The sequence below is a fragment of the Carassius auratus genome, chromosome 12 (genome assembly GCF_003368295.1).
Source record: "Carassius auratus strain Wakin chromosome 12, ASM336829v1, whole genome shotgun sequence".
Classification (NCBI taxonomy): Eukaryota; Metazoa; Chordata; class Actinopteri; order Cypriniformes; family Cyprinidae; genus Carassius; species Carassius auratus.
In genome coordinates, this window is record NC_039254.1 from 19320349 (window position 1) to 19333698 (window position 13350).

At 39.1% G+C, this 13350-nt stretch overlaps 1 protein-coding gene across 1 annotated transcript; it reads left to right on the plus strand.

The window, feature by feature from the left end:
- Positions 1-274: 274 nt before the first annotated feature.
- On the plus strand, positions 275-5191 carry LOC113112077 (NXPE family member 3-like). The gene is made up of 8 exons (XM_026277464.1): positions 275-427; positions 730-800; positions 1154-1558; positions 1646-2061; positions 2156-2232; positions 2361-2564; positions 3446-3783; positions 3877-5191. Exons 1-8 carry the CDS (start codon positions 391-393, stop codon positions 4075-4077), a joined length of 1749 nt encoding a protein of 582 aa, XP_026133249.1. The 5' UTR covers positions 275-390; the 3' UTR covers positions 4078-5191.
- The last annotated feature ends 8159 nt before the right edge of the window (positions 5192-13350 follow it).

Sequence of the window (13350 nt, forward strand, 5' to 3'; positions counted from 1 at the left end):
TTAAGTAATTACATTTTAATAAAAAATTCTATCATTAATTACTCACCCTTATGTCATTCCAATGTTTAGTCTGATGTTTTTAATAAAGTCATGTGTTATCGCTGAACATAATCAATGCTGATTACGTTGTTTAAGTTCAGTGGAAACTCTCCAAAATGACGGAAGAAAGGGAGAGAAGAATTGTTGAATAAATTATTTTCTCTGCGCACAAAAATATTCTTGTAGCTTCGTAAAGTTACAGTTGAGCCAATGATGTCACATTTTACAGATTATTTTACCGATGTCCTTGCTACTTTTCTGGACCTGGGAACATTACAGTTGAGTTGCTGTCTACAGAGGGTCAGAGAGCTCTCGGATTTCATCAAAAATATCTTAATCTGTGTTCCGAAGATGACAAAGAGTCTTATGGGTTTGAAATCACATGAAGGTGAGTAATTAATGACAGAATTTTCATTTTTGGGTGAACTAACACTTTAACACCCGATTTGCAAACGAGTGTGCCGATTCTGATGACGTTATTAATTTTACTGTATTCAGCTGTCGTTTTTTTTTCTCTATGAAGTTAGTATGCATTCCCATTTTACCAACTTTAACTAACTTATTAAATGGTAGCTCATGAATGTTAGCAAGACAAATTTGACTATATTTTCCTTTAGTCTTTTGGGTAAATGGCTTATATATAATTATTTGTACATTTGTAAACTTTATTCTGTAATATTGATTTTACAGTTCACAAGGAAAGATCATGTTTATGGAAGCTTTTTACTGGGCTGTGTCTACTGGTAGTCTTGTTTTTTCTGGTGAGTTAAAGAAAATACATTTCTGTGTGACGATCTGAAGTAATTTCCTGGTACACAAGGCCAGAATGTTTTTTGGTTTGAGATATTTTACAGTTTGCTAGTACTACTGTTTTGGCTCTCTTAAAACATGCATGCAAGTGTGCAACTTTTACCATCTGCTGAATGAAACTCGACTGCAATGGTCAGGCCCATGCATATAGTCCTGGCTTGCATGCCCTTTCTAGATAACATTTAATTTTTTTTTTTTTCTTTTTTTTTATGCATGCATGCAGTTCTTTGAATGGTTAGAAAACAATGTTAATTCAATTATCTCCAAACAAGCATGATAATAACCATCTAATGTGTATTTGTAGGTTTTGTCTTTTATGGGAGAAGAAAGAGAGAAACGCCCTCTACCCAGCTTTTTGTCTCTGTACTCAGTAGAACACAGTTGCCACAACTCTTCTAATGCCAGGTCTCCTGCAGGAATCAACTTTCAGACACAAATAAGCTCTTTCTACTCTGAATTAGGAATCAGTTTAGATGCCTACTCTAGGTTACAGCAGGCTGTTTACTGGGAAGAACCTGACAGATCAATCACAAGTGTGTCCATGAGTACTAGTCCAGCCCACACCACTTTCATCATAGAGAACCTGAAAGAGAGCTACCAAATTGGTGAGGAGCTTTTTGTAACAGTACAGGCGAAGGACTCTGACAATAAATTCAAGCGTTATGGAGGTGACTTTTTTCAGGCCAAGCTGTTCTGGTCTAAATCTAAGGTCAGTAGTTGTACACATTATTATTTTACTAGAACGGCTTAGCTGTTGTGTTTAAGCTCTGCACCTGAGAATGTTCCTCTGTCATAGGCCAGTGTGTTTGGGGAGGTGCTGGACCTGTGCAATGGCTCCTACCGTGTGCGTTTCCTCCTGCCGTGGGTCGGTGAAGCTCAGGTGGCCGTGCGTCTGATTCACTCCAGTGAAGCTGTGGAGGTCCTGAAGCGTCACAGAGTAACTGACTCTGACAGAGTGTACTTTTATGGATATTATGAGGGACCAGGACCAGATAAGACCAGACTGAGTGAAACGGTAAAGTGTAATGTGAAGTGGGACAAGAATGGACTAGAGAGCATAAGAACTGGAGACTGTTGCTGTGAATACAACGATCCCCGTTCTGGAGAAACATGGCGCTGCCAGAGACCCAAATCACTGCCATGCAGTGCCCTTGTGTACCACTCTATGGGTGGTTATACAGACAGTTTGACTTATAAAGACAAGCTGCTTATGTGAGATCAATGGCTTCTTGATTTAATTTATACTTGATTTATTTAATGCATTGCTGGAAGGCAGCATGACAGACAAACATGTTCTCTTTGGCAGGAAGCAAACTAACAAAGATATCAGTGGCGATAAGAGCATCATCAAAATTTTTTCTTCCCGTGGAAATACAAATATTGGTATGTTGGTCAAGAGTTTAACCCAGAGGAATAGAGATGCTGGGAAATGTGTCGCACATAAAAAGAGAAGCTAATTACATAGTCAAAACTCATCTTTTTACAGACCTTACATTTTGTTTATTTTCCAGATGTAACAGAGAAATGTCATCCTGGTTTACACACTCCAGTTCCGGCCGGCTTTTACCTGAATGATGTGTGGACTTCTTTTGTCTGTAGAACCCGTCATTTTACAACCCAAAAGATAACAGAGTGCCTGAAAGACAAAGACATCTACATGATGGGAGACTCGACTCTGAGACAGTGGTTTGAGTTCTTTGTAAATGAAGTACCAGGTGAGATAGAAGGCTACTTATTGGGCTTCCAGCTCTCACAAATTCAGGAGGAGACGTACGTCGCTAACTCTGTTAGCTGGATTTAATTGTTGATGATTTGATCTTGGATTGGTTAATTCCTTCAATGCTCCTGGGCTGTAAACTTAAACCTGTTTGGGAGCAGCTTATTTAGTGTAAACATGATTAGATCGTATCTTTGTAAGCAGAACTGATACTTAAAATCTGTCCGCTACCACTGCTACTTTATTAGAAGAGTACCCCACTGATCCAGGGACAGTAATTTACAATAACAATAAATGAAGAAATATTATAAAGTTGTGTATTCATCACCTACAACAGTATAGACATAGAAACATGTATTTTTCATGAAATAATTACTTTATATAGGGTTACTACTGATAGATTTAATTTTGCAATTATTTGTAAAAGTAATGTATGGAACCCCGCACATGACATGCAAGAAAAAATAATAATAATTTACTAATACGTTCCCTCAATGTACTAAAATGTGCACATGATTATTATTGCGTTCCCTCGATTTGCTAAACAGTGAGCACGATTTAGCAAATCAAGGGAATGAATTAGTAAATCGTGTGCACAATTTATAAATCTAGGGAACGCAATAGTTAGGAGCTCCGTTGTAATTCTTTCACTATACATTGCTATTCTTATCATGGTGGAAAGGAATTTTCTTTGCAGCATTTACAGAATTCTATAATAAAAATCGTACCAGTCACTGTGCCTTTAAAGCATGTCTGGAGGTCAAATAAAAATCTGCTAACTGCATGTGTGTGTTTGATAACAAAACAAGTTTGCAGATCTGCATACTATGCATACAGGAACTGTGGAGTCATACAGCATTTATTGGTGTCACTTTTCAGTGCTGAAGCAGATGAATCTGCATGTCCAACATCAGTCAGGACCACTCCTAGCAGTGGATGTGGAGAACAACATTGACTTACACTGGAGAGCTCACGGTGTTCCTCTGCGCACTCGAAAAACAGCATTTGCCGATCTGCACTACATCAGTAATGAGATCGATGACCTGGCTGGAGGACCCCACATGGTCATTGTATTCAATCTGGGGCCTCATTTCACCACTTACCCTCTGGATTTCTTCACCCAAAGAGTGTTAAGGATCCGCAAAGCTGTTCTAGCACTGTTACAGCGGGCACCTGAAACTACGGTTATAATCAAGACTGTCAACACTGGCAGAAAGGTAAGCTTACACAGTATCAAGTGTCTACATACAAAGAGGTCACACTGTGATGCCAAGTTTAGGGTTGATGTTGGATTTCTGTCTTTCTAATAGAATATTTTTGGCAGTGACTGGTATTCTCTTCAGTTGGACAGAATTCTGCAGTGGGCTTTTCAGGATGTTGGTGTTTATATTCTGGATGTGTGGCAAATGACTGCCTGTCACTACAACGATGAAGACATCCATCCAGGCCCTGTCATCATCAAAAATGAGATTGACATTTTACTCTCTTTTATTTGCCCCAAATTAATTTAAATGAATACATTTTAATACATTTGAAAATCCAGGTCATGTGTAGGAAAACTTGAAATACTGTGTGACAGTGTTTAAAACAAGTGTGGGCAAAGTTGATTATCTAAATGTGCTCCACGTGTAGGGTGACCATATGAGCCATCCTCGCCAGGATTTCTATATTGCCTAAAACATCCAAAGTAGTTTGACCAATAACATGCAGGTATGGTACATAATCAACCAATCGTGGTGTGTGAGAAGGTGAGATCTACAGAGAACGATCAGAGCAATGCAAATACACGTACATGTTAGGTGTTTGTTCGTTCATTCAACTTGAAGTGTCGCTGTGCACTGATCATTATAAGGCACCAAAGTAGGCGTCCTGGGAAAATGGCTCATATGGTCACCCTACCACGTGTGCTGTGTTGGATGATTATCTTAACATCCTCTTCCAGATCTTTAAAACAACTTTAAACTGCAACTGAGTAATGACATTTATATAGAAGCCTCTTTCTGCCACATAAAAATGCTAAATTATCACATAAGAAGTCATACTATGACAACCATAATCATGAAATTAAAAGTCAAAGTAATGACATACTAAGTCAAAATAGCCTTAACCTGGAATTTGGTGTCCTATTGGTGTTATTTACTTGCATGTCAATTTCTAGAGAACCAAAAAGTTGTGCAGACCTCAAGAATAGAAAACATCTCAACTGGCCGCTTTGAACATTTCATTTTGCGGATGCATTGCATGCTGCTCAGGCCTCAGCTTTAATATGTAATGTTTTATTTTTGTGTACCTGAGATCTATCAGATCGCCTATGTTTCAGTTCTCTAAAATACACAAATTTTATTTAAACTTCAGTAACGTTTTTGTGGTTACCACTTTGCTGAAGATAATAGCTTGTGCTGATTTTGTGAGTAGTTGTTGCATGCAGAAATGTTCTCTGATTGGACCAATGAACATACACAGATTCTGTAAATGATGTGTCTCTTTCTATAACTTGCAAATTTAATGAATCGGTAAGACTTGTCATTGGCATTAGGCCCAGTTCTTACTCAATGAGAGCAACAGTGTTTTGTTTCCTGTAGCCACATCCTACCCAATGGAAATATACAGAAAAATGTGTTGCTCAGAAAAGAAATCCACCCACCAGCCCAAAAAAAGCACAATCAAATGCCTGGTTGAAGGTTTAATACGTATTTGGTCTTTTACATGCACTTTTGAATTTTTTTTGGTCTACTCAAAATGTAATTTATTTGATTAAACTTCTGTTAGCTTATTCTTTGGCCTGTCAGGAACACAACTGGACACAGATGCAGGTTACAGTATGAGACCAATTTATTCAGTAAGTCCAAAAGAAAAACTTCCTCAAATGAACAGAAACAGACCAGGAAATAGGGAAAAAGCTCCAACAGAAAAATAAGAGACTTCAATGTCCCTGCGTAAACACCCCCGGCAGGGGGCACCCAATGGTGCGGCCGCGGAGAGGGGAGGAAGACAGGAGAGAGCCAGTAACGGAACAAACCGAAACACTTCTGAGGAATGCAGGTGCCCGGTCTAGGAAATGAGGAAGAGAAAAAAAAATTGAAAACAAAACAACCAGTTCCAGCAAACAATGGCACGACAGAACAAGGCTAGACTGGAACAGACATAATTGCTGTACATGGTCTATTGTTGAACAACGATCTAATAAATATATAAATAGAGCGAGAGATGAACAGACATTGAATTCAGGTGAGCGGAGTAAAACAATTAGAAGTGGAAACTGTAGTAATGAGGGGGAGGGAGGAACGCCACAGATAGGTGCAAGACGAACGATCAAAACCAAAACAAAACACAATGTGCACATGAAATGCAGACATATACAAAAACACACACACACAAACCGAAGAACAGGGTGATCAGACAGTGGACATGACAGTACCCCCCCCTCCGATGGACGCCACCTGGCGCTGCAGGAAGGAGCTCACCTTGTCACCAGTAGAAGTCCTCGACCAGTGTCTGATCCCAGATGTCCCGGGCCGGAACCTAGCTCCTCTCCTCTGGGCCATAGCCCTCCCAGTCCACAAGATATTGAAAGCCCCGACCCCTACGTCGGACATCTAGCAACTTCCACACTGTATAGACCGGTGGAGCCATCCACTAGCCGGGGGGGGGGGGGGGGGGGGGGGGGGGGTTCAGAGGGAACAAGAGGGGTATGGAACACAGGTTTAACCTTGGAAACATGGAAAAAAGGGTGCACCCGACCAAGCGTGGTAGGGAGCTTGAGCTGCACCACTGTCGGATTCAGGACCTTGGTGATCCGGTATGGGCCAATGAACCTGGGCTACTCTGAGAGGCAGGTCCTTGGTGGAGAGCCATACCCTTCGATTTGGTCCGCCTATTAGCCTGGGTCAAGGCCTCTTTAGCCCTCTTCCAGCTGCGTCGACACCTTTGGACAAAAGCCAAAGCAGACGGGACTGCAACTTTGGGTTCCAATGTGGGATACAAGGGAGGTTAATATCCAACAGAACACTGGAATGGGGACATACCTGTGGCAGAGGCCGGAAGGGAGTTATGGGCATATTCTACCCATGACAGCTGTTGACACCAGGAGTTGGGATTGTGGGATGCCAGGCAGCGAAGAGTGCGTTCCCAATCCTGGTTTGCCCGCTCGGACTGCCTGTTGGTCTGGGGTTGGAATCCTGATGACAGACTCGTAGAGGCCCCAATCTGCCGACAGAACTCCAAAACCGAGAGACAAACTGGGGACCCTTATAAGAGACCACGTTGACTGGAATATGTGATCAACCATCACCTGAGCAGTTTCTTTGGCTAAGGGGAGCTTGGGAAGGGGAATGAAGTGGGCTGCCTTGGAGAAACAGTTCACCACCATAAGAATGAGATTCAGGGAGGCCAGTGACAAAATCAAGGGCCAAATGTGACCAGGGGCGAGAAGGGATGGGCAACGGGTGGAGCAGACCAAAGGGAGGCGCATTGGAAGTCTTGTTCTGAGCGCACACCGAGCAGGCAGCCACAAACTGCCTGACATCCTTGGTCATGGATGGCCACCAGATTCGCTGACTGATGGCAGCCAACGACCTCCAGATTCCTGGATGACAGACCAGCCTGGACGAGTGATCCCACTGGATTACTTCAGAGCGCAACTTGGTGGGAACAAACAGATTACCCGCTGGACCCACCTTCACCACAGGCCCCTTAAGTAGGGCCTCCTCTACTCATCTCTCGATGTCCTGAAAGAGGGATGCCACCACCACCTCTTTGGGCAAAATGGTGTCCCGTGGGTGTGTTGATACCTGTCTTCCACTCATCCCCCTCACGTATGCGAATCAGGTCTAGTTTGCTGAAGACCTTTGCTCCCTGCAATAGCTCAAAGGCAGACGACATAAGAGGCAAGGGGTACCTGTTCTTAATAGTGATGTCATTCAGGCCTCAATAATCTATTCTTGACAAAGAAGAACCCGGCACCTGCAGGAGATGAAGAGGGTCGGATGAGACCTGCTTTGAGGGATTCATTAATGTACTTGTCCATGGCCTCTCTTTCAGGGCCTGAAAGGGAAAACAAGTGACCCTTGGGCAGAGAAGTGCCTGGAAGGAGCTCAATGGCACAATCATAAAGGTGATGTGAAGGTAAGGAGGTGGCCCGGGACTTCCTAAACACCTGGCACAAGTCGTGGTACTCCACCAGGACCCCCATCAAATCAGCAGCCTAGAGTAAATCACAATGATATTCATGATAGTTGACGCCTACTCACATATGACTTTTACCAAAAAAAATTTTGCTTAGAAAATTTGAATCAATATAAGATGACAATATAAGAAGTAAACAAGATGATTTTCAAATAATTTAGAAAGAAAAATTCTAGACTACAAGCTCCAGTTCTCAAAAGTCCCGGGAACCAATGTTCATTATGTGTTTTTTTTTTTTTTTTTTTTTGCATTATTCAAGTGATTTAATATTTTTAGTTTTTCACTAACCACGCATAATATTTTTTTTCTCAAAAAATACAATCATGTACATACATGCATTTCACATGTTATTATAGCCCAGTTTGTGCTGATTACAGTGATATTAGACTTTACCCATTTAGATATTTATAAGAAAGTGAAAAAAGCACAAATGTCCGGGCATGACAAAACTTCTCCAGGCCCCAAAAATACCCTTAGACTCCAGAGGGAGTTTATATTTTAGATTTAGTCCGAGAGCTCTCAGTCCCTCCATTGAAGCTGTGTGTACGGTCTACTGTCCATGTCCAGAAAGGTAAGAAACACATCATCAAAGTGGTCCATGTGACATCAGAGGGCCACTTAGAATTTGTTGAAGCATCGAAAATACATTTTAGTCCAAAAATTGCAAAAACTTCGACTTTATTCAGCATTGTCTTCTCTTCCAGGGTCTGTTGTGAGCGCGTTCACTGCAGTGTAGTGATATCCGGTTTGTGAACGAATCATTCGATGTAACCGGATCTTCTTGAACCAGTTCACCAAATCAAACTGAATCATTTTAAATGGTTTGCTTCTCTAATACACATTAATCCACAAATGACTTAAGCTGTTAACTTTTTTAATGTGGCTGACACTCCCTATGAGTTCAAACAAACCAATATCCCGGAGTAATTCATGTACTCAAACAGTACACTGACTGAACTGATGTGAAGAGAGAACTGAAGATGAGCACCGAGCCGAGTCAGACAACGACATAATTTTCCTTTTTGGCTGAACTAACCCTTTAACTCCTTGGAAAAGATTCAAAATTAAACAACAACCAAATTACAACTGCCATTTCTGTAATACTGTGTCAGCAGGTACTTTTCTTCATATGTTTGGGGAGTGTCCTATCCTTTCAATAATCTATGGACACATGTCAAGTTTGTTTTATCCTAGTAAAACCAAATTGATTATACAGTTAAACCAAATTTATGTCTCATTAATGTACAGTGGCACGAATTGATGGGGCCGAACATCTACAAATCCCAAAAAAGATAGTGGATATTATCTGTAAAATAATTTGATTTCTCATTTTCTCAAGTTCACTTTCCTTTTTTGTGTATTAATTCATTCATTCATGTATTTTCTTGTTGCAAGAACAACCAAAATTAAACAAATTAATGCATTAAAGGGGAAGACTGGAGATTTGCAAACATATATTTCTTTAAAAATAAATAAACAAATAACATTTACAATAAAGATAACATAAAATCATCTATAAAATAAGTTGGTTTGGAGTTTAAAACAAACCATAACTAGAATGTTTTTACAACAGTGCAGTGTTCAACAGTGGTCCAAATCATTTGTTCACTTCATTACATGTGCAAAAAAAATAAATAAATAAATAAATGAAGAAAGTGAAACTGAATATCCCAAGCAGCCCAAAATAGCAAAATTGTATCATCCAAATGGTGTGAGTTTGAGGCAGGACTAACTCTTATACCAACCAGTGACAGAGGTTTATTAGTGGTAGTCTTGTGCAAGTTCATACAGTACTTCACAAACTTCACCCTTGACACAGAGAAAACCTCTGAAGAGACGAGAAAATGAAATAAAGGCAACACCATCGTGCCCTTAAGTGAGGCACTTCATCTGGACTGTCTCTACAGTTAGTTTGCTTTATGATATTTCGGAAGAAAAAATATTTGATAAAAGCTACCAAATAAACACAAAGGTCTTCACTTAAAATACTGCTTACTCCAGCACTTCGTAAAGGGTTTATGTTTGTTTGTTTGCCTTTATAGACATAAGTGACCACATGACCAAAAAAAAAAAAAAAAGAGAGAGAGAGAGAGAAAGAGAAAAAAAACGGCTTAATGAAGGTTGAATAATAGTATTGAATTAAGGTATAAATAAATACACAAACACACATCAGATATTCAATTAAACACGTTCATTTTAAAAGAAAATTAATAATTAGGGAATTTTATGAATACATTTCTCTTCATAAAGACTCATAATCTAATCAGTTCACTGCAATAGATGTTACAAAAACAGCTTTTATATGACACAGCCATGTAATGCATCATAATGAATAAACCCTTTTAAATGCATACCCAAATAGAGCCCTTGTGTCTTTCTTAAAAATACATTTGGAGAAGTGGTGTATTTAAGGCCAAAGCACAAGCTCTTCAAGTCACTGATTTATCAGATAAGCAAAGTGTTCTTTGGCACATAAAACAACTCCCAGCCAATCCGAGCTATACATCTGTCCAGTATGTATGAACTGAAGCTCAGTGAACAGCATGTTCTGGTAAAACACTGCAGAGCTCTGCTGTGCTAATGGGTAGTCACTGTTCTGGCACAACCATAACAAAGGCACTATGACTTCAGTTTCATAACTTCACAAAGTATGGATTGAAAAAGCCTTGCTAAACATTTTAAAACCAACTGAAGGTTATTTTTAAGCTTGCATAACCCATGTGTTGTTTGAAACTTCGACAGCTTCAAAACAGATTTGAAGGTTTAAGGTTATTATTTTTTTAAGTAAGTTTTGTAATCTGCAGTCTTCCCCTTCAATGCATTAATTTGCTTAATTTCGGTGTTTTTGCAACAAAAGAAAGACCAAAATAAATGAATGGATGGATGGGCGGACGAATGGATAGATGGAAGGAGGGATGGATTGATGAATGTATGGATGAAAGGATGGATGGATAGATGGATGGATAAACAGAAAAACAGAACAATGGATGGATGGATGGATAAATAGAATAACAGGACAATGGATGGGTGGATGGATGGATGGATGGATGATTGAGTGGATAAACAGAATAACAGACAGTCACCACCATAAGCTACTACTAAATATTGTAGAAACATAATTTTCTGTAAAGTTGATTTGTAACAATTTGTATTGTAAAAAGCGCTATACAAATAAACTTGAATTGAATTGAACAGAACTATGGATGGATGAATGGATAGATAGATGGATAAACAGAACAACAGAACAATGGATGGATGGATGGATGGATAAATAGAATAACAGAAAAAATGGATGGGTGGATGGATGGATGAATGGACAGATAGATGGACAAACAGAACAACAGAACAATGGATGGATGGATGGATGGATAAATAGAATAACAGAATGGATGGATGGATAGATAGATGGATAACAGAACAACAGAACAATGGAAGGATGACCGATGGATAAATAGAATGGAATGGATGGATGGATAAATAGTATAAAAGAACAATGGACAGATGGATGAGTGGATGGACAGATGGATGGATAAATAGAATAACAGAACAATGGATGGATGGAACGATAAATAGGAGAAAAGAACATCTTTATTTTCATTTCATGGTAACCTCTCATTTGTTCCAAGGGGTAAAGAAATTCATATAAGTTTGAAAGATTATGAAAGTTGAGATGACAGACGTTTAATTTTGGATAAATCAGCCTTTTAAAAGACTAGCAAAGACTGGCAGTGTAGAAGTGAACTAATAGAATTGTGTTCAGCTGATAAGACTGCACAGAGTTTAGCCCTAAATACATTAGACACCACATCACGGTTTATAGAAGTATGATAATAAAAGCATGTCAAATGTTTTTAGTTTTGCCTCCTAGGTATAAAAGGAAAGACATTTGACTCATTTGGGCTTAGAAATAGTCTTCTAATAAACGAGAGCGAGTGGAAGAAATGTTACACTTCACATGCTTCCAGAGGTCTGTGGCTGTGAGTAATAAGCAGACAGGAGGCCTGGATTCGTTTAATCAAAGCCAATCTTTTCTCAGGTGCACAAAAACACAAACTCCCACACAGACACTGGACAGACGTGAACCTCACAGCACAGTATTCTACTGTCATACATTGCAGGAGACACAAGAAAAACAAGATTCACTTGATCGTCAGTAATATAAAAGATTCTGTTAAGTTCAATGCAATTCAATTCAAGTTTATTTGTAATAGCGCTTTTTACAATACAAATAGTTACATACCAACTTTACAGAAAATTACGTTTCTACAATATTTAGTAGTAGCTTATGGTGGTGACTGTCAGTTTGTGCGTATATGACAGGATTTTTCAGAAAAAAAATTAATACAAGACGTAGTCAGCCAGACGATGAACATTATTAACAGCAATTATTATATGATGCAGTCACACTTGTAGTAATAATTGTTAGTTCTGTTGTTGATTCAGGGTCAGCATCATCTGAGGTCCTCTGAGGGTCAGCATCATCTCTTCTCAGGTGTTCTGGATCCAGACTGGAGCTGGTGTAAATCCTAGTTACCACGGGATGAAGATCCAGCAGAAACAGAGAAACACATAGAGACATCATTAACATAGCTGCTGATCCGACAAAGTTAAATTAGTTTAACCCAAGCTAAAGAATAAGAATGCGCATTTGATCAGATGCAATGAGAAAGGTCTGGCTGCAGACTTGCACTTCTGCTAGTGACATCACTTGCAGTCTTTATCTATTTTTTGTTATTCTATTTATTTATAACTTTTTATTTGAATCTCTCAACATTTTACAACAGTAGCCAGGTGGTGAAGACAAGAAAAAAAAAATAATTACAATGTCACTTGCAATAGCTACTTGCACTCTCCGCTACCTGTGACGTCACCACAAATCGTGCATGTTGCCAATGCACACAAGACGCTGTGGTGTTGATTAAATGATTAAAACCAAATTAGTAGGCCTACTAATATAACATAAAGGGTCCTGCAAGAAAAAGACTAGACCAGCAAACCCGTGGCCACAGAACAGCAATGCAAGTGATTTTAAAAGGATCAACTCCGTACAGGCAAGCAGACGAGTAGCTTACAGAACGCAGTGCGTTAAATTGTACATGAAACATTTTCCTCCAATAGAAAATCATTATAAATAAAACACATAATGTAGCTTAATGGACAAAGTGATACAATCGAGTTGTAGACAGTTTATTCTATATTGAAAAATGCTTAACGCGAAACTTTGCATGTTGAGTTTATTCTGGGCTCATCTGCTTGCCTGTACATATTAGTTATGTATTTTAATAATATAGAGAAGCATATTGAGTTTGGCCTTTATAATCTTAGTCCATTATGCTACATTTTGTAGTATGTGAGGAAAATACTATATACACATTCATTAAAATAATGAACTGTAAATTTAATTTAATATTTTAATATCATCTTAATACATTAAGCCATGTTAAGTGTTTATGTTTTTCTATGCTTAGCGAGAGACTTTGCTCAAGCGTTCATATTCTGCTGTTCTGGCCACGGATTTGCCAGTCTTGTCTTTTTCTTGCAGGACCCTGTACGTTATACTATTAAATCAGTTTTAATCATTTAATCACCATCACATCAAA

Bases quoted from the DNA above. Each gene is read 5' to 3' on its own strand.
- LOC113112077 (XM_026277464.1), top strand. From the start codon at position 391: ATGACAAAGAGTCTTATGGGTTTGAAATCACATGAAG. The intron at 428-729 runs GTGAGTAATTAA...TTGATTTTACAG, and splicing joins GGGTTTGAAATCACATGAAG to TTCACAAGGAAAGATCATGT. The intron at 2,565-3,445 runs GTGAGATAGAAG...GTCACTTTTCAG, and splicing joins CTTTGTAAATGAAGTACCAG to TGCTGAAGCAGATGAATCTG.